General features: G+C 49.4%; 4 protein-coding genes across 4 annotated transcripts; 2 read left to right on the top strand and 2 right to left on the bottom strand.

The window, feature by feature from the left end:
• Window positions 1–1231: 1231 nt before the first annotated feature.
• LOC127017388 (olfactory receptor 1013-like) lies at window positions 1232–2167 on the top strand. The gene has a single exon (XM_050898417.1). It carries the CDS (start codon window positions 1232–1234, stop codon window positions 2165–2167), a length of 936 nt encoding a protein of 311 aa, XP_050754374.1.
• Window positions 2168–6156: 3989 nt separating this feature from the next.
• LOC127017385 (olfactory receptor 1030-like) lies at window positions 6157–11871 on the bottom strand. Its single transcript, XM_050898411.1, has 2 exons — window positions 11817–11871; window positions 6157–7031 (listed from the first exon to the last, which is right to left on the bottom strand). The coding sequence occupies exons 1-2, from the start codon at window positions 11869–11871 to the stop codon at window positions 6157–6159; spliced, it is 930 nt and encodes a 309-aa protein (XP_050754368.1).
• Window positions 11872–16749: 4878 nt separating this feature from the next.
• On the bottom strand, window positions 16750–19626 carry LOC127016458 (olfactory receptor 1052). Its single transcript, XM_050896971.1, has 3 exons — window positions 18669–19626; window positions 18136–18159; window positions 16750–16859 (listed from the first exon to the last, which is right to left on the bottom strand). Exons 1-3 carry the CDS (start codon window positions 19600–19602, stop codon window positions 16750–16752), a joined length of 1068 nt encoding a protein of 355 aa, XP_050752928.1. The 5' UTR covers window positions 19603–19626.
• Window positions 19627–21321: 1695 nt separating this feature from the next.
• On the top strand, window positions 21322–25249 carry TBX10 (T-box transcription factor 10). Its single transcript, XM_050896970.1, has 8 exons — window positions 21322–21344; window positions 23982–24164; window positions 24243–24344; window positions 24426–24597; window positions 24705–24860; window positions 24934–25000; window positions 25094–25100; window positions 25237–25249. Exons 1-8 carry the CDS (start codon window positions 21322–21324, stop codon window positions 25247–25249), a joined length of 723 nt encoding a protein of 240 aa, XP_050752927.1.
• Window positions 25250–25517: the final 268 nt, after the last annotated feature.

Raw genomic sequence — 25517 nt, 5'->3', positions numbered from 1 at the left:
TAGCCAAGAAGATAAATCTTCAAGGGGAATCTTTTTCTTTTCTTTGTCTCCTCATCTCTCCGCCCATCCCTTGTGTTACCTGATGACAAACATTAGAATCAAGATATGGGGCCAGATGAGAAAATCATCAAGCCCGCTGCAGCACCTCTGAGAAGCAGCCAGCACCAGGGGCAGCTGGAGAGGGTCTTCACACACCCGGTTGGAGCATTGGGAAAGTTGCAAGGAAGCAGCAGGACACAGCTCGTGTTCTGGTCTCCCTATGGAAGAGCCTATCACTTTCATTGGCTATGAAAGAGCTTAAATACTTAGTTTTTAGACTGATAATGTCAAGTGAGATGAATTCCAACTTCTATAGATTCAAGTGTGCCCGTACTCAGGTGTGCAAACACATGCACACACTGAATGACTGCTGCTTTCAGTAATGTGCCTAAAAGTAGAGGTCTTCCCAGATACACACATTTGTAATTATGACTTTTAGGGTGTACATCCAGCCATTCAGTCTTTGCTCATGCAAAACAAAACGTAATGAGACAGTGCTTTTACTGGTATGACTCATGAAAATGGATCTAATGAAACTGTGCTGGTTTGTATCAGATGGCAAATCTGCATGCATTTGTCTTCAACGTGTATCTCCAGTTTCTCCTTACGTACTTCAAATTAAGGAGTCTCAATGTACGAGTAATTTAATGCAACACTGAGGCTGAGATTTCACATTCACAAAAGTCAGGGAATGCAGGGTCAGCAAATACCTAGAGAGACACATGTATACATACGTACGTGTATATACCCACGCACATTTTCATATCCTGTTTCCTGTATATATTTTATTAAGAATTTAATGCATTATATGCAATATATAGAAACTGCTGGTGTGCATACCCGTATGCATAGCACCACGCACAGTGTGTGTATGTACGCGTGTTCACGGCAAATGCAGCTTTCAAAGTGATATGCGAAGTGAGGCAAACGCCAAACCATTATTTGACATAAAATAGCACAACCAAAACCATGCCAGTGCAGCCCTTCTCAGTACACAATTTACTCTGCTTTTGTCGTGTGTGTGTGTGTGTGTGTGCGCGCGCGCGTGCGTGTGTGTAGCCGCATTTTGGTACAGAGAGCAACACCAGCAACATGGAAGCTCTTCTCTTAGCCAGTGTCCCCAGACCCTGCACTGAAAATACCAAATAGCCACCGTGAGCCGTGTGTCCAGGTCAGTCCCTTTCCCCTGTCCATGGAAGAGAGGAACCACAGTTCGGTCACCAGCTTCATCCTCCTGGGGTTCACCACTGACCCGAAGCTGCAGCTTCTCTTGTTCATGATGTTCACCTTAGCCTACGTCACCACCCTCATGGGCAACATCACCCTCATCGTGGTGATACGCCATAGCTCACGGCTCCACACCCCAATGTACTTCTTCATTGGGAACTTGTCCTTCCTGGATCTCTGGTATTCCTCCGTCTACACCCCCAAGATCCTGCTGAACTGCGTCTCTGAGGACAAGAGCATCTCCTTTGCCGGGTGTGCTGCTCAGTTCTTCGTCTCCGGTGGCTTGGCGTACACCGAGTGCTACCTGCTGGCAGCGATGGCCTACGACCGGTACGCGGCTGTCTCCAACCCACTGCTCTACACTGCTGCCATGTCCAAGAAGCTGTGCATGGGGCTGGTGGCTGCCTCCTACCTCAGCGGCTTTGCCAACTCCACCCTCATTACCAGCCGCACGTTCGCCCTCAGCTTTTGCGACGCCAACATCATCGATGACTTCTTCTGCGACCTGCCCCCGCTGGTGAAGCTCTCCTGTGATGTGACAGACAGCTACCAGGCGCTCCTGTATTTCATCCTGACCTCCAACGTCACCCTCCCCTCCGCGCTCATCCTCACGTCCTACGCCTCCATCCTGGCTGCTGTCCTGAAGATGCACTCGGCTGAGGGGCAGCGCAAAGCCTTCTCCACCTGTGCCGCCCACCTCACCGCCGTCACCCTCTACTACGGCTCCATCCTCTTCATCTACGTCCGGCCCAGCTCCACCTACGTCCTGGGGAGGGACAAGATGATCTCTGTGTTTTACACAGTGATGATCCCCATGCTGAACCCCTTCATCTACAGCCTGAGGAACCAGGAGGTGAAGGAGGCACTGAAGAGACTGGTGAAGAGACAGACAGCTTCTTAACAGAAGAAAACCAGGGATCACGTCCCCAAAGATGCATATAGCAAGAAGCGTACCTATCTTTTCTTGTTTGTGTTTTCATTTGTTGCTTTTCACAATAGGTGGAGGAGGATGCAATACAGGAGCATAAGCTCTTCTGATCCTGAAATGCTTCCTGATGGACAGGAGATGTCACTGTGCAGACCTCCTCTCCTTCCCACCTCTCCCCATATGTAATTTATATCTGTACTATAACATGGGATCTTAGCAGTGGCTGGCCTTGTTGTACGTCTTCTTCACCCTGTGCTTTATCTGGATTAAATATTCCTTACTTATGCCCAAACCAGTAGCTCAGGTGGAGCTCCGTGCGTCATGCAGTAACGTCCCTCTGCTCCTGAGCTGTCCCAGTTATTTCTTCACAATGCTGTATTGCACCCCATGAACATACTTTTCATAGTCCTAGACTATTTTCCCAGTGAAACACTCACACCAGTGTGGATAGGGTGGGTCAGATTGGAAGAACCAATGTCAAGAAGAGCAGAGGCATCTGGGATTGAGTTCAGTTGCCTGAACGTAGACTATTAACACCCTGGAGATGCCCCCAGCTCTCCCTCTGAGCTTTCAGAATGGTCCAACTCTTCTGAAGGTTGCATGGCATACGTGTCAAGTGCATGCCAATGTCCTCGACACCTCAGGACAGAGCAAATGGCACCAAATTTCTACATGAGGGCAACAAAACCCGGACCTGGCCTGGGGAATTTCACTGCATCTTGCTCTTTTCCTGCAACTTAAGCAAAAGTTTCCAGCACCACTTGAAGGAAAACGTGCAAAAAAGGTGAAGCAGTTTCTTAGTTATTAAAGAAACTTTTTTTCCTTTATAAAGTTTTAGTCCAACTGAAAGGGAAAAAACCCAACAATAAAGCTCTTTTTATTATTATTATTAAGACTGTTGGGAGGAGGTCTGAAGTAGATTCATCGCCTTCAAATTTAGAAGAATAAAAGTTGAGTGATTAAGTCAGAGTTCCTTGTCTCCGTTTGTGATCAATAAAGGTGTGTTGCTATTTTTCTAGTTTTTGTTCAGACAATGAGTGCACTTTAAAGAGCGTTGTGGTTTAACCCCAGCTGGCAACTCAGCACCACGCAGCCGCTCGCTCACTCCCCCCGCCCAGTGGGATGGCGGAGACAATCAAAAAAAGTAAAACTCGTGGGTTGAGATAAAGACAGTTTAATAGGACAGAAAGGAAGAAAATAATAATAATAATAATGATAAGAAGAAGAAGAAGAAGAAAAAGAATTAGAATATACAAAACAAGTGATGCACAATGCAATTGCTCACCACTCGCCGATCGATGCCCAGTTAGTTCCCGAGCAGCGATCCACCCCTCCCGGCCAGCTCCCCCCAGTTTATATACTAGGCATGATGTCATATGGTATGGAATATCCCTTTGGCCAGTTTGGGTCAGCTGTCCTGGCTCTGTCCCCTCCCAGCTTCTTGTGCCCCTCCAGCCTTCTTGCTGGCTGGGCACGAGAAGCTGAAAAATCCTTGGCGTAGGATAAGCACTACTTAGCAACAACTAAAAACATCAACATTATTCTCAATACTAAATCCAAAACATAATGCTATACCAGCTACTAGGAAAAAAATTAACTCTATCCCAGCCAAAACCAGGACAGAGTTTAAATTTGAAGATCTCCTAGCCTTCTCCCCTCACTGTGTTTTCATTCATATCTCAGGCTGGGGTCAGGGTGCGTGAGTTGGATTCCTTTTGGATGAAAATGAACTGAAAATGGGCTTGTGGGGGGCACCTAATGCAGTTTGACCTCCAGTAGATGTTCAGATCCTCGGACCAGAATAAAATTAATCCAGAGAAAACTATTCTGAAATGCATATACCATAGACGGCGGGTCCATGGTACCAATCCTTTTGATGTTCAGACCTGCTCCTGTTGCACCACATCCATCCTAACTATCTGTCCTAGGATGTGGTAAAACATCCTCTTATTCCCACGTATTTTAGAGGGGACCTGGCTGACTATCTCATAATCAGACAATGAATTTTTTAGATGTTGAGAGCCAGGTGAACCCATTCCCATGCTTATTCTCTAGTCCCAGATTCATAATGGTAGGAAAATCATGTTTATGAAAACCAGTCAGACATGGAGGATCTATGTAGTGCACTTCAACTTGCCTCGCGGTTTAAGAATTAAAAAAGACACAAGCAAATCTATCCCAAGGCAATTAATGACAAGAAATTCAAGGTGTGAGGTGTCCTTGAGGAGGTCCTAAGGTGAGGAGAAACGCAACGGTCTTCCCCGGCTCCCTCTGCTAGGCGGTCAAAAGCAGGCAGGGACAAATCACCCCAATGGCGAGAACCAAAGGAACCACATTATCTGCACACATCATGAAGACAAGGATGTCTCTTTCTCGAATGAGAGCGTATGACCAAGCTTGTACTGGCACAGAAAGCCCTCCAGCAGGCCCTCCAGCAGGCCTGAGCTCCAGGCTCTCGCCATACAGGTAGTTACAGCTATTTCCATCACCAGTGATGCTGCTCCCCTTCCCAGAGCAAGAAGTGGTCCTTGGGGACCAGCCACCCTTCCAGGAGTCATCAGCTTAACAAGACCTTCTGGGGTTTACCAAGAAAGTTTCCTAATCACCATGAAAGCTTCTCAGCGGGCTTCTGGTCAACTCAACTCATTCTTCTTAACAAGCCATGAGAGACTAATTAGCAGGAGCTAACAAGAAAGAAACTTTCTTCCTTGTTAACAACAAAGTGCACTTCTACAGCTGCCTTGCTTGTCAGAGCTAGTCCAGGCCCCGAAGCCAATGAGTTGGAGGGTCAGTGTGATGGCATGTGTCTGTATTAAGGACAATTGTGGATGGATGGATGGATGGATGGATGGATGGATGGATGGATGGAGAGCAATGCTCCTCAAGGTTTCTCTGATTAAAGTACCTGTCCCTCATCCCTGAGGTTAAATTCCCACCTGCAGACTGAGGTCCTTCTTCCTTGGTGGGATGATGCAGTGACCCAGCAGCACGCTGAGCTCCTTGCTGAGGAGGTATGGTGGTGTGCTTGGTGGGAGCACTGGTTGTGGTGGGAGCTTCTTCCGTGCCAGTCTTGGGTCTGCTTGGGATCACTTCTAAAGGTTTCTACCCCTATTTGTTCCTGGTCAGGACTTTTTTCTCTCCTATTGGTCTATGGGTTAGCTACAGTATCGTTGCTAAAGTTTGTTAGTCGTTCGCCTGTATCTCATGATTTATTTTAGAGGGGAAATCACACAATTGCTCAAAACTAAGCAAAAGCAGTTAATAATAATATAATCAAAATAAGATCAAAATGCCAGGATAGGGAGCCGGTACCTGACTAGTGGGTAATTTCACCATTACTCATAGGAGATGCCAGATGATAGCCCTCTGGTCCTTGAGCAAGTTGCAGGCACTGCAGAAGTTTCTCAAATAAATTTGAAAATACAGCTACAGTTGAGCTAAAATAAGTTGCAGAAAAGGCCTAACAAGCCTTGTTGCAGTGAATTATTGTTAGGAAGCCCGGTGTCTATTGCTCGTACTGGGAGCACTAAATCACCTGAGTCTTGTGTTCACCAGAAATGTGCCCGTTATTTGATATGAAGAGAGCTCCTGTCATCATTGTCGCGCTGAAAGCAGTAGGTGTTATTTGTTGTCATTGCTCAAGACAACAGTGGTAAGGCATTCTCAAACTACAAAGGGTCAGAAGGGCTTAAATTCTTGAAATTGAAATAATATCAGGCTGTAAACACAAATAAAAGTAGCTAACGCATCCCTGAGACAGGTCAGTGAATGGCCTAATCCAAGAGGCGCTAATGACCCAGTATTTAGGAACAAGGCAGAGGTTTCCCAATACATTTGTCCCCAGTAGCTCACAGGAGACCACTGCTTCTTTTATACCATAGCAGTACAGAAATGGAAAGTATAAACGTTTCTGAGAAGACCTCTCAATTCCTCTGATGCACCAGGGAAAACTATTTTTCAGATTAACATTTCCTCTCCATCACTCTCCCCAGCGCATTCTTCACCTCCTTGTTCCTCAGGCTGTAGATGAGGGGGTTCAGCATGGGGGTCACCACAGTGTAAAACACAGAGGCCACTTTGTCGAGGTCCTGGGAGTGCCTGGAGCTGGGTCGTGAGTACATGGACGCAGCAGATCCGTAGAAGAGGGTCACAGCAGTCAGGTGGGACACGCACGTGGAGAAGGCTTTGTGTTTGCCCGCGGCCGAGCGCATCCTCAGGATGGTGGCCAGGATGTAGGTGTAGGAGATGAGGATGGTCAGGTTGGTGACAAACAGGTTGAAGCCAACCACAACGAACATCATAATATCATTGATGGTGGGATCGGTGCAAGAGATGGCGTAAAGCGGAGGCCCCTCACAGTAAAAGTGGTTGATGATGTTGGGACCGCAGAAGGACAGCCGAAGTGCAAACCCCGTGTGGATAGTGGCATTCACAATCCCAGCGAGGTACGAGCCAGCTACCAGCAGCGCACAAACTCTGCTGGACATGGAGATGGCATAGAGCAGTGGGCTGCAGATGGCCAAGTAGCGGTCATACGCCATCACAGCCAAGAGGTAGCACTCGGTGGTGGCAAAGACCGCATAGAAATAAAACTGTGCGAGGCACGCAGAGTAAGAAATGACCTTCCTTTCTGCTAGGAGATCCGAGAGCAGTCGGGGGGTGATTGAGGAGGAATAGCAGATGTCTAGGAAGGACAGGCTGCTCAGGAAGAAGTACATGGGGGTGTGAAGCTGAGCATCCAGCCTGATTAACACGAGCATCCCCAGATTCCCCAGCAGAGTGATCACGTAGATCACCAAGAAGACCATGAAGAGGACAGCCTGGACATCCCCCTGCTCTGAGAACCCCGAGAGAACAAATTCAGCACTGGGTGTGCGATTTCCTTTGGCCATCGTCGTGACACAGTTGCTGCAGGAAAGCAGAGATGCAGAGAAACACAGACTCAGCCTATTCCTGTTTTCCCCACAAACAAATGTTAAAGATGCATTTATTTTTATCAGGAAATACAAATTTCAGAGGCAGCAACTGTTGAACAATATATTCAGTGTTTGTCTCGAAACATGTTTTAAAGTAAACAAAGTGCGTGATTTAATTTATTTCTAATGGTTTTATTCTGGTCTAGTCACTACTAATTTAGTTTGATAAAGTCCCTTTGCAAATCGGAAGGCTTATTCTATCTCCTGAAGAAGTTAAGAAGTTTGTTACTTATCAGATCCAAATAGCTAACCACAGCAATTTATTCTGACATTAGAAATCAGTCTGCATTTAAAAAAAAACAAAAAAAACCCAAAAACCAAAACCAACCAACCAAAAAAACCCACCCAAACCCCAGAAATCCTTATTTCAGAAGACAGAAAGAGAGAAAGCACTGGTGAGAGATCAAGATATTTTTAAAATAATTTCCTTCAGGAGAGTCCAAACAAGTTAAAATAAAACTCTGGTTTCTTCCCTTCCTTCCTATGAAACTCTGAAATTAAGTTTGAAACAGGAGATTTAGTGTAAGTATTAACCCCCCTTTAAATACAGTGATATCCATATCATTCTTGTGATGCTGCTGAACTGAGAAAGACAGTGGACAGAATTTTAAAAGGTTGGTACCAGTGGAAATCCCAACAATGCTACAGTGCCGTTATGAATTGGGGAGAGTAAGATGCTGATAATGCAGTTTAAAAAAAAAAAAAAAAAAAGATAAAATTAAGCTCTTGTCTTCTTAAAACAGGAGTTAGGAATAGTCGCAGAAATTGCTCACTGAGGGTTTTTGAACCGTTAAACAAGATACCAAATTTACCCCTGGAAAGGACCCTTCTGCATGAGGAAAGTTCAACACACGTGCCCTTGCTTGACTTACACATGAGCCTCCCTTAAATCTGGATTTAGTCGAACAAATTTTTATATTCTGTTCCAGCATTAAGTCAGGAACTTTCACACCCCTCTCAAACAATTTGAAGTTTGCCAAATAACCCAGGTAGTGTTTCTATGCCGTGAGCTTCATAGTATAGCAAATATACTATGCACCATCAGTCCTCTTCTCTGCTTCTTGCAAAAGCTCTGAGATAACCCAGAACTCGAGGATGGCAAGGGTTTTTTGCCAGCACGGTAACATGCCTTAGACCACTGACGCTTTGTAGACCCACTTCATCAGCTTGTCCAAGCTGCTGCCCTCACCGGCCACTGGACAATAATTATGAATCACAGTAATCTTGATTAAAATAATCCGCTGAGATGGAGGGGCTTCTGACCTCTGGCAGTGCCTGTGTACCTCGGTTGGCTTTACTCATAGCCTCAGCTAGTGGCTGCCTTAAATTTGGAAAAGCAACTTATAAATGCCTGGGTTTCGCACGAGACATCCTGACCTTGGGTGACTACTTTGTGTGAAAACAGGCTCCTGCCTGAAGTCCTCCCCTTGCAACAGATCAACTCTTTGTAGCATCATTTAGGCTAAAACTCACCTGTCTGCTCACATCTCGGGGCCCTTTTTGGTTTGTCAGAGACTTGTTATCTCCTAGACCAAAATTTTATGGGAGAAAGAAGCCCCAATTTCTCCCCACGTTGGTGTTAAAAGCAAGAATGATTTGCTGGTCACGAAGGGCATTGACACTTGACCAAGAAAAGCTGCTGTTTATAGGCTTCTTTCAATGAAAGACCAAGGGGTTTGCCGCTGCCCTGCCCTTGGTGTCATGCAGGAAATTTCTCTTGGGAATTGATGACTTTGGAAACAGCTCCTTAAGGAGGAGACAGGCACTGATAAACAAACACAATTAGTTTCAGCAAGTTAAATGTAAGCTTGATTGTTTTTTCCCACTTCTTTATATATATCTCAAGAATTTTATATATATATTAAAAAATGTATCTCTTGGAATATGCAATTTATCTCTTGGCATGACAGAGAATTAAAAAGAACTGGTGTAAGAAATTCAAGGATTAGGAGATAGCTCAGGATTTGGAGAAGTGTTGCAAATGCTCTTGGGGAGGAAGGGAAAACTATTCAGGAACTCTGCTGCTGCAATTTCTTTTAACATTATCCTGTTGTTTAAAAACCCAGAGAGTTAGATCCAGGCATCTGAGAGAGTCACAGCCAGGTTTATGGAAAAAAGTTTCTCTTTTATTGCTCTTAAAAGAACAAAATGGTGCCAGTATCTGTAATCAGATCTTCTAGGGAATTATTTCCTGTCCATCCATGGAAAATATAAACCTTTCTTCAGGAAGTTAATATTTGGTATGAGCAACCTTTATATCAAAGCAAAAGCATAGCTCTGACACTATCTTCATCCCTTTTGCTTCTCTGTTCTTTCCAGAAAGTGTTTTGTGGATGCTGAGCATTCGTGCTCAGCTAAATTATAAATCATTGGTTAAAAGCTAGTTTCACCTTCTCACTTTTGAGCGGGGTTTTTGAAGGACTCCAAAACATGGGCATGGTGAGCCGAAGCTTTCCCCTTAGGCTTACGTTGACTCTTCAGGCTATGCCCTGAGCGTGACTGCTCTGAACAAAATCCACGTTTGCCGTGTAGCTGTGTCAGCCCGTCAGCCTGCGCTGCCAAGCAGCAAGTGGAGAAAAGCATGCACTTTTTCCAGAAAAATTCACCCCGCCCTGGTGTAGATGTTTAAAATAGATCAGATGAATCAAAGCCCCCTAATGCATAGTTGTCTCCATAAGGGGAACCTATGGTGACTAGTTCAGATGTGAAAGCCTACAATTAGATAGGATGACTCCTGGACCGAGATGACTCAACCCCTGCAACCTGGAAGCAGAAGTTATGAATAAGCTGCAGCTGGGATGGAAAATAAACTTTGCCTGGATGGAGAGACACAAGGAGGAGAGGAGATGGTGGGGGAGTTTTGGACAACGTCGAGTCTCGGAGCCATCAAACGAGTCGGGTGCGTCTGAATGCAACATATGGCCAGAAGCACGGAGGCTTTCTGTGTTGTCAACGCCAGATGACACTCTGGGAAAAGCCGAGACTGCTCAGACAACGTCTTGAAAGACTGTTCCTGGACCAAGTTGAGTGACTGCTTGTCACAGGGGATAAAACTTCACCTTGCTTCTAGGCGAAGGAGCACGTCAGCGTGGTGGCTCCAGGCTGGTAGCTTTCCATGGGGGAGACCCATCCAGGAAAGCAAGATGCCCAGCACAGGTGGTCTGCATGCAATATATATGAAGCGTGGGGATGTGCTATCCCCCCCATAAAGACTATCCTTGGACAAATCAGAGAAAATAATAAATCAGGTTTATTGTACTAAAGCAAAACCGTAGGCAACTACTTAGCAAATCTGAAAACAAAGTTATGAAAGACACTGTCCCTCTCCAACGTGTAGTCTTTATTTAGCTTGTCCCCTTCTGCTCTGAGCCAACTCTTTCAGGCCACAGAATTTAATATTGTTGTAACATTGAGTAAATCTTCTTTGGTAAAAAGTATCAACTGTGCATGTTCTAGAGCTGCTTATAAATTCATTTACTCCAAAAGTTTCACTGACAATATAAGTGGTTTTAGGATTGTCTGTCTTTGCTGTATTCTTTCCTTCTTTCAGACACTGTAATTACAGGTAATTTATTTTTGAAGGCACCCCAACATGGAATTAGTTCGTAGTTCAAACTCTGCAGTGTTCAACACGAGGTAGAGCACATACATCTCACCAGATACGCAGAAACGTACGGTGCCCTTTTGTCAGGTGTCAGCCTTATTTCTTCTGCTGACTCCACTGTGGCAAGTGATATCTGCTTCGGTTTATTTCAAGCAGGACCTGTGGGAATACATGCAGGAGAGGAGCTTGTTTGTAGCTCTTCCGAGGGCGCTCCTCACCTCCTTGTTCCTCAGGCTGTAGATGAAAGGGTTGAGCATGGGGGTCACCACGGTGTAGAAAATGGAGGCTGCTTTCCCTTGATCTTCTGCGTATCTGGAAAAGGGATGGAAATACAAGAAAGCTGCAGAGCCGTAGAAGAGAGCAACAGCCATGAGGTGGGAGGTGCAGGTGGAGAAGACTTTGTGCCTGCCCTCCGCAGAACGGATGCTCCGGATGGTGAGCAGGATGCAGGCGTAGGAGACAACGATGGCCAAGACGGAGGTTGTTATGATGAAGCCAATGCACACGGCCATCACCATCTCGTTGAGCCAGGTGTCGGAGCACGAGAGTAGCAGGAGCGGTGGGATTTCACAGTAGAAATGATTGACAAGGTTTGGGCCACAGAAAGAGAGTCGGAGGAGAGCGCTGGTGTGCACAAGGGCGTTCAGGCTCCCGGCAGCGTAGGAGCCCACCACCAGCTGGACACAGGCCCCATGGGACATGGCAGCCACGTGGTGCAGAGGCTCACGGATGGCCACGTAGCGATCGTATGCCATGACGGCCAGAAGGATGGCTTCCGTGGTGCCAAATACTGCAAAGAAGAAAAACTGTGCGATGCAGCCATTGAAAGAAATGATATTTCTCTCTGCAAGGAGGCCCGACAGGAGCTTCGGCATGATGGATGAAGAATAGCAGATGTCAAGGAAAGAGAGGTGGCTGAGGAAGAAGTACATGGGCACGTGAAGCTGAGAGTTGGTCCTGATGAGGACGATCATCCCCAGGTTCCCCACCAGCGTGGTGATGTAGATGAGTAAAAAAATCACAAAGAGCAGCTCCTGCAGACCGGTGAAGCCCAAGAGGACAAACTCGGTGACACTCGAGTGGTTTCCCCCAGCCATTCTCCTGGTGCCAGCACAGAGGAGACAAAGAAACAAGGGGAAGAGGTTAAATAATTTCTCCCAGCTCACAGGAATATGTAGTGCCTGAGGCTAACGCAGGATTTGGTGTTGCCTGGATGAATGCATCCACTTATTTGGAGAAAAAATATGGCAGTTATCCTCAGTGGGCAGGTTGAAGATCCAAAATAATATACTGAAAAATAATATATTGACAAAATAATAGCCAATAGTTCATATATGGAAGAAAATCTTAAAGCTTAAATCTTAAAGCTCTGGCTGGCCCATTATGGAAAGAACGGGTCTTGCAAAAGATCTTGCAAATGATGTCTTCTCATGAACATCCAAATTCTTTCCAATATGTGGGCATGTTTGGGAGGATTTCTTTCCCTCTGTTGGGGTGGCGGGTGTTCTTATTTAGAGACAAGTAAATACAATAATATCATGCCTTAATTTGCCACATTAATTAGTGTTGCATTAAATAGATAACAGACAATATTGGAGTGATTTTCTGACTCTGTAGTGATATGTTTGGGTCAATTAAGATGAAAGCAGCATACCTGATTGCAATTTCACGTAAGTGTAGCTTCAAGGGAAAACCACCCCCTTCTAATCCGAATTATACTTGCATATCATCTCCCTTGCGCCTCTTGGGTCTGCTAATATCAGGAGTTTTTATCCAAAATTTGAGTTAGGAATTAAGATTAGTTAGGAATTAGATTAAGATTAAGTTATGGAAATAAGATTATGCATTTTTTCCTTCAGGAAGGACCTTAGTAACGTCAGTATTGCTTCACGGAGAGGTTCCTGCTTCTGCAGGGGATGGACGCGCTTGTTAAGGAAGCCCTTCCCCATCCAGCAAAAATTGGTCTCAAAACCTCTTAAAATGTCACCCTCTCTCTGGTCAATGGCATCTCGAGTCATTCTCAGAAAGATACTCACTGGTCCTTGGGCTGAAGTTAAAACACAAGCTCCATTGGTCTTTCCGAAAGCAGGAAGGTTTCCCTGTTACATCTTCTAACACGGCTGGCAGATTTAAGTTTTACCCTGTGCCCACAGGACAAATTACCTCGCCTGAAAACAGAGTGAGTCTTCCCCGAAGAGCCTGGGATAAACACTGAGATTTCTCTCTGAGGTTTTAGGGATGGGATCCCCAAGGCGCATCAGAAATGCTGCCTGCAGAGCCCGAGCAATTCGACTGGTGTACACAACGTCATTGTAATGAGGAGTGGAACACAAGGCAATGCATTTGTGCTGCAGACTTGAATTTGGAAGATTTTTTTTTTTTTTCTCCAGGAACATGGGAGGAAAAAAAAATGCCAACTCTAAGTAATGGATTAATTTAAGGAAATTATTGCTTTATATTTGCAATGATCAGTTAGATTAATTTTCCTTTGTACTACATATTTCCGTAGAGCAGATGTGGAAACATTAAAGAAAAAGTGGATCGAAATGCAGATATCAATTTGCCATTGTGTTGTCATTTTCTTTTTTCAAGATAACTTGTCATTTTCCATTTATGCTTGAATATGTTTTTACACCATTGCTTCCCAGAAGGTAGAGTCTCAGAGCAGGTCCTATAAGCAGCATTTGCATGGACGCAGCTCTCTGAAAGCCTATCTCCAAGGGTAGGATGCATCACCCACGCATGTGTCGGGACAGTGAACTCAGACTTAGGTAGCTCTCTGCTAGACATTTGCAATTAGGTGCATGAATTTCAATCAGTACTTTGTTTTCTTCTTTTTTTTTTTTCCTCCCCCTGCTACCCATCTGCTAGTCACACACCTTGGTGTTCGGTATCACTATAATTTTACCTGGTGTATTTTTCTTCCTCTCTTCTTATTCATGGTTTAAAAAAAAAAGAAAAGAGATGACTGCTGCTCGTGTGATCCACTAGAGATGACCTTAAAATATGTGTATTGCCTGTTTGAGAAATGAGTGTTACTATTTCTTCCCTTCTCACTTCCCTCTTTCCATCAGCCTTGCTGTCTGTTTTCTAGCACCAGTGAGATGACCGTTTCTTCAGGACGATTCCTCTCCTCCCATCACCCTTCTCGAAGCAGCTTTTACTTCCCCTTGCCTCAGGCTGCAGGTCAGAGCTGCATTCCAGAAAGTCCCCTGACCTGCTGCCAACGCTCTTCTCGGGGTGCTGGTGGGCGTCTTTGCTGCAAGGACATACTGATGGCTCATCTTCAACTCGGTGGCCACCACAACCTCCACGTCCTTCTCTGCCAAGCTGCTCTCCAGCCTGTCCTGGTGCCTGGGACAACTTCTCCCCATGGCCAGGACTCAGCATTTCCCCGTGTTGAAGTTTGTGTGATACCCATCTGCCCTCTTTGGACAAAAAAAGCTCCCTTTGAAAAGCCATTTTACGTTGTGTGCTTCAAAATTAAAAAATCCCCGGGATGGTTGGTTGGTGCTTGTGCAAGCAGGAAAGGAAACCGATAGTGTGACGTGTTCCTTGTAGAAAGGAGCAGTTGATTGCAGACAGGGTTATGCTAAATTGCTTTAACACCTTTAAATGGGTTCAGGAGATCCAACTGCAGTCGTCTACACGTGCCTTGGGCAGGAGGAAGGAGGCGACTGCTGTTTCCCGTTGCTAACATCTCACACATTGGCTGGACATCTCCTCATCCTCATTCATTTCCTTCTTCACCTTGGGTGGTATTTATGTAACTGAGTGTAGATATCTCAAACACACATATTACATCTAACAACATCCAAACCAGCCATTCTCAATACCACTGCTCGTCTTTATAGTGTAAAACATCATGTAACATCCCGTCTCAAATATCCACATTTTATTGCACGCAGAAGCACCCCTGTCTCTGGGGTGTCTTCCTTAGAAGCATGTGTTGACATTGCAGGTGTCTAAAGCCAGCTGAGATTAGTCCTGCCCCATGTGTCCCTCCGTCCTTGCTCAACCCGACCTTCCCCTTTTCACTTTCTCTCTTTCTCAAGAAATGTGGAAAATGCAAATTTCTCTTTCTTGGGTTCAAAATGTCTTTTCAAGCCATGAATGGTGGTAAAGGCAGACACAGAGAGGAACTCACCGGTGTTTGGATAGGGTCTCCTTGCTTCTTCCACTAGGACCTCGGGAGGGTTTTTTGCTCCAGGGCAGTAACTGTGTCTAAAATGAGCCATTATAATATCTCCCAATTCTCTTTTGAAAACGAGAGATACCTTGGCCATCGATTTTAAAGGGAGTAAGGCCAAACCGAGACTCTCCCTTTCATTTCTGTATTAAGGGAAACTGAAGGTAGCTTGGTTTCCAGCCAGCCTGGAGAGAAAAGGGTTGTGCTCCAGGTTCCTGGTTCTTCCCATATATCTGGATGGCACGCGATGGAGAGGAGTCACGACCCCAGTGCAGGATTTACACGTTTGTAAACCAAAGTCTTCAACTCCTTTTTAATTGAAGGAAAAAAAATACATTTCTCTGTTTCTGTGCCTTTTTTACCCACCAGCTAGAGGAGATCTCCAGAATGGGATTCATTTCACCCTCTTTTAGATTCAGCTCATATTAAGACCCAAATCTGAGTGTCTGTCATCACCTATTTGTGAGCTAAGGTCTCGTTATAGCTAACGTGACTCTGGCCAATACAATCAGCAGAGTTTATCGACCTCTTCAGCTGACAAAATATCGGTGTCTGCCCTGCAGCGAGCCACACCAGACCCCACTGATGGGCTTGACCAAATTGTCCTTGGCCATAAAGGACATACCCAGTCAACGCGTAGAAGTGACATGGTGGTTATTTAAAGTTAAGGAGGAGATAAGTCCTTCCCCTAAAGACATTTGAGGTGATTCCCAACTCTAATCACTAAGTATCTAAGCAAGGGGAGGTGGCTCCTACCCCTGCGATAACAGTATTTGCTCAGCTCTCTCTTTAAAACAGATTTAACCAGAATTAAGGCAGCTCCGCCTAAAAGCGCAAGCCTAGCTGGCTCCAGTTAAACTCTGAGATGCAGCATGTGCTTTCTGCAGGGGAGCCAGAGGACAATTTCAGACACGAGACCCCAAACACATAATAACTACGGTGTGAAAACACTGTTTTGATTGCCTTATTCCTGCTTTCTTAAGTAAAATGAATTCCAGTTGGAAACTCATTTGGCTCTAGAGTCCTGGAGCACTTAACGTGACACAGAGACAAGCTAAAACACCGTTGCGAGGATGTAGCTGTAGCAGCTCCTGCCCTTTCAGAGGAGAGGAGCTCCAAAGCTAATGGAGCTAATGGTGGCTAATCAGCGTGGATGCAAAATGAGATGCAAGACGCCAGCCGCGTCATTGCCCGTTCATCGTGACCCACCAGGAAAGGGGGTTGCAATGCTGGACGCTCCTTCTCCCCTCTGTAACTCTCCTCCTGGAGCCACGCGGGGTGTTTCCCACCACTCTCACGGTCAGATGCTAACCCCACAGAAGTCAGCGAGGGCCGTTAGACACAGCCAACCGCTGGTTTCCCCAAACACAGCAAACGCTGCTTGCACAAGGAGCAAAATGCTTTCGGTTTTGAGAGTGGCAGCTCCGGCAGGAAGCCACAACGAGCAGAGCAACAGGGCTGTAGCCACAGACTTGTGTTTTTAAGACACTAAGAGTTTGTGTTCCCATTTAAACACCGGGTGATGGCGAAGGCAAGACCAGCTGGACACAAAGTCATTGAATATTGTTGTATTTTACGTATTGCCAAATAATGGCCGTAGGTCACGGCAGCAAGAAGAGATGCTCTGGGGCTGTAAATAAAACATTAAAAATAATCTTGAGTCTTTTATTTAAAGAAAAAAGTGTCAATCTTCCCTGCACCTAAATTAAACAACATCCTGAGGGTGACGGTCACAGAGGAGCAGAAGTGTGGGACAAGAGCAGGAGTTATACACAGAGGTCCCAGTTCAGTAGGTCCTGATGAACACATCTGGAGACATGTGAGATGATGAAGAGAGGGGAACCTTGCTTGCTATGGCTGTGTCCAGGCACTCATCATCATCACAAAACGGGTAGTCTGCATGTAACGTGAAACAGCTATGGCTAAGTGCAGTTTTGTAACCCATTTTAGGGACCAAGAAAGGATACGTGAAGGAATTAATAATGTCATATTCTTTTTGACTTGATGGCACCAGCAAGCGCTCCATGTGCTTCATATTGCAGATGAGGATAACTCTGAGACTTTCTATCGTGAATTTGCAACATGGGAAATTCCAGTTAGGAACAAAGGGAGGAAAAAAAAAACCACTACGAGGGTGGTCAAACACTGAAACAGCGGCCAGGGAGGCTGTGAAACCTCTGCCCTTGGTGGTCCTCAAGGCTCAGCAGGACAACGGGGTCTGAGTTGGCCCTGGCTGGTGTGGGTGGCTGTACCAGAGACCTCCCGGGGTCCCTGACGTGGGGGGGGGCCAGCACAGCCCCTCCTGGGCAGGGCGGCCCCGGCAGCAGCACAGCTGATAAGAGAGGAACGGGAGCGCAAACAGCCTGGGAGGACGTTTGCCCCAGGCTGACAGTGCTAGCCGGGCAGCCAGCCGTCGGCTGGATTAAATAATAACCAGGGAATTATCAGGAAGCTTTGGGAACAAAGAAGCATTCAGCTGATTGACCCTGGGTGCCTGTTAGTTGTGTGTCATTAATAAATCAGCAAACCGCTTTGATCCTGGCGTGATTTAATCCAACTGTGCAGCTTCTCCCTCCAACCCAAGTTACTACATGTCTCTAGGACAGCAATAAGGCTAAGCCATCGCTCCGGATTTCGCCATGGTCCTGACAGAGGCTGCAGCCTGTATGGGCTGAGGTAATACACAAATTCGAGTATTTTTGCTTTTTTCACGTATGCAATGTTTGTGCACCAGCCGGCAGCTCTCTCTGCAGGAAGGCGGCCGGAGAGACGTTGGGGCAGGCAATGGAGTTGGTCCGGGCTGGCGTGGGCTGCAAAATATCAGGTCTGAAGGAGAAGGCTGCTGAGCAACACCATAGCTCCTGTGATCTGTTCTGGTCAAGGTACCGTGGAGATCATGGCTTTTATTGCTGTCAACAGGGAGACGGAAAGCAAAGGCGTGGAGCAGTGGACGGGGGCTCCTTACCAGTATCTGCCGTTGGGGCGATTCATCACTACCATATCTTAAAATGCTTTCAAAGTGCCTTCATTCACAATAGAAGTCGCCCGAATACTGTATTTAACTTAAATTTTTAGCTGTCTAAAATTAAATGAGATGTATGGTGCTGTTAATCATTTAATGAGGTCTGAGGACGAAAAAGAAAAAATATTTCCTGCGTAGCGTGCCAGTTACTTACTGTCATCTGTATTTTTCTTGCTAAAGGTGTTGGCATCCTGAGGCTAGTTATTATGGCCCTTAATGACTTTATGATGCTGTCTTGAAATGGAATTTCATTTAGTGGAATAGTGGAATTCATTCCCTGTTTGTTCTGATTTGCTAAGCAAAAGGGAGAGCAACGCATGACACAGCTCATAATTTGAGTCAACCAATTGCAGAAATTTTTGCCATATGCTTCTGGTTTAATTTGACCTGATACATAGGACTGAATAAATGGTAGAGGGCAAAATTTTAAATGAGGAGTAGTACATGCTTGTAGTTCTCTACCTGTGTCTTCATTAGGTTAAATTAACTACTAAATATAATTGTCGACATTTGGAGAACTGAGTGAAATTATTAGTATCCTGAACCAGCTGCGGATATTAAATCAGCCAGTGCAGCTTCTAAGTCAAAGTGCAGAAGACCCCAAAAATGCTATCAATCTGAGATATCTAATCAAAAACTGAGAATGTCACCCACATCTCCATTCTATCTGGCCATAAATTTACAACATTCAAGATATTTTATTTTTGTGAGTCTCTTCAAAGCCTCCTTCACCTCCTTATTCCTCAGGCTGTAGATCAAGGGGTTCAGCATGGGAGTCACCACAGTGTAGAGCACCACGGCCCATTTATCTTCTCTTGAGCTGTCTGAGCTGGGCTTTAAGTACATAAAAAGCGATGTCCCGTAGAAGATGCTCACAGTGGTGAGGTGGGAAGCGCAGGTGGAGAAGGCTTTGCGCTTGCCCTCGGCTGAACTGATGCTCAGGATGGTGGAGATGATGGCCACGTAGGAGACCAGGACAACCAGGCTGCTGGACACACCGAATAAAGATGCTGAAGTTCTTAGGATAATGTCGCTGAGGGTGGTGTCGGAGGTTGAGAGTGATATCAGAGGGGAAATGTCGCAGAAGAACAGGTCAATGACGCTGGAGCCGCAGAAGGATAAATTGGACATGCTGATAGTCTGCCCCATGCCATTTGTCAGCCCCACGAGGTATGACCCAGTCACCAGCTGGAAACAGCACTTTGGGGACATGACAAGGGCATACACCAGGGGATGGCAAATGGCCACGTAACGGTCGTACGCCATCATAGCCAGCAGGAAGCACTCGGTCATCCCAAAAAGATCAAAAATGAACACCTGAGCCACGCACCCAGCGTAAGCAATGCCCTTCTTCTCTGATACAAAGTCAACCAACATCTTGGGGGTGATGACGGTGGAAGAGCAGAGGTCTACAAAAGCCAGGTTAGCCAAGAAATAATACATGGGGGAGTGGAGCTGAGGGCTGGCCCTGATTAACACGATCATCCCAAGGTTCCCCAGGATGGTGACAAGATAGGTGAGCAGAAACATCAGGAAGAGGGTGACCTGAGTCATTGGGTCCTCTGTGAACCCCGTTAAGCTGAACTCAGTCGCTTGGGTGCAATTGCTTTCTGCCATTAGTTGGACACGTGCTTTCTGCGTGAACTCCTTGCTGGAGGTTTCTTCTACAACAGGCAGGTATCTCCCAGGTGGAAAACCCTCTCTCCAGTGGGACCTGCTCGGATACAATCATACAAGATCTAAAGGAAGAGCTTAGGCGCAGATCAATTAGAAACAGCTTGCCAAAAGTCATATCACAGGGCGGGTAAAACAAATGGGTTGCTGCAAAAGCAAAGCTTTGCTCGAGCTATAAAATCCCATGGCACAGCGTGGTGCGTGGTCCTCTGGCTCACTTCTGGATGTTCAGCAACGACCTTCATGAAAAGCTGTAGGGAGGTTACGCACCCTAGTAGCTTTACCTCGGTGCTGCATTTCGTCCCCTTTGTTAGTGTTCAGCCTGGAACTCTGAGATCATCCAGCTCAACCTGAAACACGGAGAAACATAGTGCTTTTACAGTGCAGAGTTGATTATTCATCCTCTCGTTGGCATTTGCCAACCACCCTCTTCCTCCCTCTTTGCTGGGACTTCTTCCTAACTATGAAACCTTACATAGACGTTTATATTGGTTTCCCCTCCCTCCTGATACACTGTTTTAGCTATAAAAACTTTTCCTAGGTCTTTAGCCTGTTCCTAGAACCTTCAAATGGAAATGGGCAACCCCCAAAGCTGAGCAATCTCTCCTTGAAAATATCTGGGGGAAAAAAATCATCTTTTGGACCTGCCTCATCTCAGCAACGGCAAGCTCCCTAAATGTTCTTTACAGGAAAGCTTCTGGTCCTCATCCAGGAGCCCTTTGTGGTCAATGGGAAGAGGAAGCCTCCTGAGTGTGCTCTCCAACAGGGTGATCTCCAGACATGCCTTCTCAGCAGTTCTGTGGTGAGGACACAGGACAGCCAGCTCCCTGGTTTTGGTGGAAGGACCAGAGTATCATGAAGAACTGAAGCCCAGGACCCTGCAGGTAGGGCATGAGATGAAGATAGGAGCTGTTTCTTTTTTGCAAGAGAAAACTGCGGGAGATGGGTGGCTCAGCACACACTGTCCTTGCTCGTGAGTCTGGTACTGGAGCTCCAGCTTGGGCTGAAAGACGATGACCCTCACTTACCTCTCGGCATTATCTCTGCTTCCCTCCTGATGCTCTTGGAGATGGATGTGAAGACGTGCCTGCCTGAAGCTCTGCAGGGGAGTTTGAAAATAAACCACCATCAGCAAACACCCTTACTGTGTCACATAATTTGGGGATTTGGGGACTGTGAATCTCTTTGAGCCCCGGGAGAGTGACAAAGCCCAAAGCAGGTCATTATCTTTTCTCTGTGCTTCTTAGTTTGGAGAAGAAGTGTACCCAGAGGAGATGACCTCAGCTTGAGTGAACAACAGGGCTTTGGGCTCTCTTCAGAGCAAACCACAGATCAATGCCCCTTTTGCACATCCACTTTTGGAACATTTCAGAGACAGTAGCAGCTCCACACGTGCCGTGTTTGACATTATCATGCTAGGGAGCTGAGGGGGACCTCACCGATGGGGCACAGTCCCGCAGGGGCTGAGCCAGGGCTGGTAACAGGGTCCATCAGCAGTCCCAGGCACCATGGACGATGAACCACCTTTCTACTCATCTTAAATTCCTTGTTTGCAAACCATAGCTCACAAGTTTGGCTGCAAGGAGCCGGTAGATCGTGGCGACCTTGCTAAAGCTGAGGTAAATGCCATCCACTGCTCTTCTTTTCATCCACACAGCCATCATGTCGTCGCCCAAGGCACTCAGGTTGGTCAAGCATGACTTGCCCTTGGTACATCCATGCTGGCTCCCCATGGTCACCCTCCTGTCCTTCCTCTGCCTGGAGAGGGCTTCCAGGGGGATTTGCTTCTTGATCCTGCCGGGGACTGAGGCAGCCCGCAGTCCTGGTGCCCTCCGTCTTGGTGATGACGTTTACCTTCTTCCACCCATCAGGCTGGAAACGCACCAGCCAAAAGGGCAAACGAGAGCCTGAGGGAGAGGTGCCCAAAACTGGAAGGAAGGTGATGGGAAGGATCAGATAAGGAGCACGAAGAAGGACTGAAAGGGGCAGCAAGTGGGGAGAAGGGCCCTTCTGAAGGGACAAAGGAAAGTGGTAGGACTGGCCCTGTCCCTGGTGGCTCTGATGGAGGTTCCCAAGCCCAACAGGAGATGTGGTGAACCTCTTTCTCCAGCCTTTTCACACCCAGCAAAGGTGAGTGCCAAGGGCAGCAGAAACCACTGTGGGATAAGGTCAGACGATGTGTGTTGCAGAGTGGGAATTAGCTTAGATGCCGAAAGCCCTGACCCACACCCTTCGCTGGGCAGCGAGTGGGGCAGCAGGCTGAAACCTCCCAGAGCCAAACACAAAAGGAAAGTAAACGTCACACGGATTCCCACCAGCGTTCAGCCAGGTCCAGGCTCTCCCTCTGCTCTCGGTGAGGAAAAACTGTTCAAAGCGGGGTCGGGTTAGACATCATCACCTCGGACGTCGAGAACTGGTGTGTTACAGACTGGGAGCCAGAGGCTGCCCTTCCCTGACAGTGCACCGCTGGGAGCAAACCCCCACAATCTGGGCAGCGTTTGGGGTTTAAAACCCTTCCAGGGCTGCATCCTCGCCTTTTCTTTTCTCTCCAGCAGAAAAATCAGCTACAGGAGCTGCACAGCGTGATGCGATGCTGCAGATGAGCCTGGGCAGGTCTGGTCCTGCCCGGGGCTGAGCCCCCTCCATCCTCCTCCCGCTGTCAGTGCCGCCTCTCGCACCTCCTCATCTCCCCGCTCGATACCGGCCCTGAGGCCATGGCCCAGCTGACAGCGGGAGACGGATGGGGCTGAGCTGGTGCCGCGGGGCATGGGACACGTGCAGGGATGTGATGGACGCGGGGGCTTGGGGAGATGGTCCCCCCCCGGTTTGCATCAGTCCTGGTCCCAAAACCCAGTGCTGCCGACGCAGCCCCCTTGGCCACCCTGCAGCGTACCCAGAGGGTTTCCTCTCCGTTACGATAGCCGAGGGAAGGATTTAAGCACCGACCCCAAAGCAGAAGTGAAGGCTGAGTCCCAGTTTGGAGAAAACAGCCGGCTCTGTGCAAAGCAGGGAGGGATTTCAGCCCTTGCCCAGTGCCACCATCACCGGAGTACTGCTGGCGACAGAAAGCCATCAGCATCCCCGTGAGGATGTCCCCTGTTCCCTCCAGACCCGTCCCCAGAGCCCCAGCATCCCTCATCCCGCCCGAATACGCTCCTGTGGTGTGCAATGAGATGGTGTCCGTGGCCCCGTTGCAGTTCAGAGGGGAGCGGGGGGCTCCGGAGTAGCCCCTCTGCTTTCCCCCACCACAGCCTCCTGCCCCTGTGTCAGTCACCTCCCCGCACGCATCCCTCGCCCCCGCGGCACCGGCTTGTCCCCATCCATCTCCCGCTGTCAGGCCGGTATCGAACGTCGCGATGGGAGGCGTGGGGTAGAGGGGGCTCAGCGCCGGGGCAGGACTGGGGGTCCTGGGTACCAGAGCAGAGATGGGACCAGCATTTGGGATGGGTGCAGGGGAAGGGGGGAAGCACTTTCCTCCCCGCTCCCCTCAGAGCCGCAGAGGCTTTGCATGAGCAGCCGGCACGTTGCGGATGCCTCAACACCTCGCTGTGCTTTTTAATACCGGGTGTTGACGGCGGGCTGTCGGCCGAGCCGCCGGTACACGGGCGGCTGCCGCATGCTGAGAGGGGCTTTGCCCAGGGGAGAGGGTTGGAGCAGCCCCCATCTCCCCCCGCTCAGATGTGTGACATGAAAGGGACAAAGAGACCCCAAGAGAGCTGTCCCTCCCCAGCCCAGGGTACCCCAAGATCTGGCTGGGGACCAGCGGTGGTCCCAGCGGTCCCACGGCCACCGTTCGCCTCCCGTCCATCATCACCGCGTCAAGGCGCGAAGGCAGGTCGGGGAAGGGGGCCGTGCTCCAACCCCCGAGGACCGCTGCAGCTCCAGCCCCCGCGTCTCCACCCCCGAGCTGGGGCATAAAACCCCCGGCAGGCTGCGGGGGACAGTCCGGAGCTGGCGTTGCACTGGGAGGGGGCTTCGTTGGGGTCCCCGCTGCCGCCGTGCCGGGGGACGGAGCCACGGACGCCTCCTGCCCACCCGCTGCACCCATGGCAGGTAAAACCCACCCACAGCAACACTCCCCTGTACCCAGCGGAGGGGTCCCGCCATGTTTTTGGGGTGCGGTGGGTCACCCAGCCCCACAAGAGAGTGGGGTTGCAATGGGGAGGGGGATAAAACCCCACTACGGCGGGGGGCCAGGACTCCCCCGGTCCTCCCCTCCATGGAGAGAGGGTGTGATGGGGTGGCTGGTGGTGCACGGGGTCTGCTCCCACATCTGGGGTGCAGGATCAGGGTCCCCTCAACACCCCCTCACCCCTCCGCAGCCTTCCTGGGGGGTCGGGCGAGGGGCCCCCCTGCGGCACCAGCCTCGGGTGGGCAGGCGAGGGACCGGGGACCAGCGGCAAGAACCGGCGCGTGTGCCACGCCGCGGCACGGCTGGAGATGGGCAGCCTCTGGGAGGAGTTCAACCGCCTGGGCACCGAGATGATTGTCACCAAGGCGGGCAGGTAGGTACCGCAGTGGGGTGGGGTGGGGGGGGCTGCCGGGGTGGGGGGCACCCCCTTCCCACCCTCCCCTCCCCGCAGGAGGATGTTCCCCACCTTCCAGGTGAAGCTGTCAGGGCTGGACCCGCTGGCCGACTACGTCCTGCTCATGGACTTCATCCCTCTGGATGACAAAAGATACCGGTGGGGATGGGGCGATGGGGATGCTGCTTGGGGGGGGGGGAAGGCCTGATCCTGACGGTGCTGAGCCCCCCTGCCCCGCAGGTACGCCTTCCACAGCTCCTCCTGGCTGGCGGCAGGACGGGCTGACCCGGCAGCCCCCGGCCGTGTCCACTTCCACCCCGACTCCCCGGCCAAGGGGGCCCAGTGGATGCGGCAGATCGTCTCCTTCGACAAGCTCAAGCTGACCAACAACCTCCTGGACGACAATGGCCACGTGAGGACCCGCCCCGGGGTGGGCGATGGCGGGGGGGGGGGGTAGAACACACGATGCACCCCTATATGGGGGGGTCCTGCCACCTCCCCTCTCCTCCCCTCCCTCAGATCATCCTCAACTCCATGCACCGCTACCAGCCCCGGTTCCACGTGGTCTTCGTGGACCCGCGGCGGGACAGCGAGCGCTTCGCCCACCAGAACTTCAAGTCCTTCAGCTTCCCCGAGACCCAGTTCATGGCCGTGACGGCTTACCAGAACCACCGGGTGAGCCCCGGGGTGGGGGGGACATCGGGTGCTGCCCCCCCCCGGGACCCCCTGACCCCGCTCTCCTCTGCAGATCACCCAGCTGAAGATCGCCAGCAACCCCTTTGCCAAGGGCTTTCGGGATGGTGACCCGAGCCGTGGTAAGGCCCCCCCACCCCCCCCAACACCACCCCGATGCCATGATGAGGGGCTCCATGCCGCCCCCCACCCTGAGCTCCCCATCTCTCTTGCAGGTGCGGGGTGCCAGCAGGGTCCCTGCTGGGTGCAATGCCCCGTGCCCGGGCCACCGTGCTGCCCTCCCGCCCCGAGAAGCCGGAGAAAGGTAGGGGGGCTGGCGGGGGGGCTGACCCCCTGTTGCTGTCTCTCCCCCCTCCAGGGGCTCCCCGTAGCCGTGGGGCACTGGCCGCTGCCATGCCCCCAAAACCGGCCCCGCCAGCGGCTCCCCCCGGCTTCCCCGAGCTGCCCGCGCCCCCCTTCCAGCCCCTCGCCTGCCCCCCCGGTGTCTATGTGGGGGCCAAGCCCCGCACCCTGCCCTACCCCCTGCCGCCTTCGCCCCGCTCGGCACCTACGGCACCGCCGCGGCCCCCACCTTGGCTACGGGCAGCAGTGATGGGGGGGGGGCACCCCCCACCCCCCGGGACCCCCTACCCAGCCTGT

The sequence above is a fragment of the Gymnogyps californianus genome, chromosome 5 (genome assembly GCF_018139145.2).
Source record: "Gymnogyps californianus isolate 813 chromosome 5, ASM1813914v2, whole genome shotgun sequence".
Lineage (NCBI taxonomy): Eukaryota > Metazoa > Chordata > Aves > Accipitriformes > Cathartidae > Gymnogyps > Gymnogyps californianus.
The sequence above is the reverse complement of the archived record's forward strand: the minus strand, read 5'-3'. Positions and strand labels throughout refer to the sequence as shown.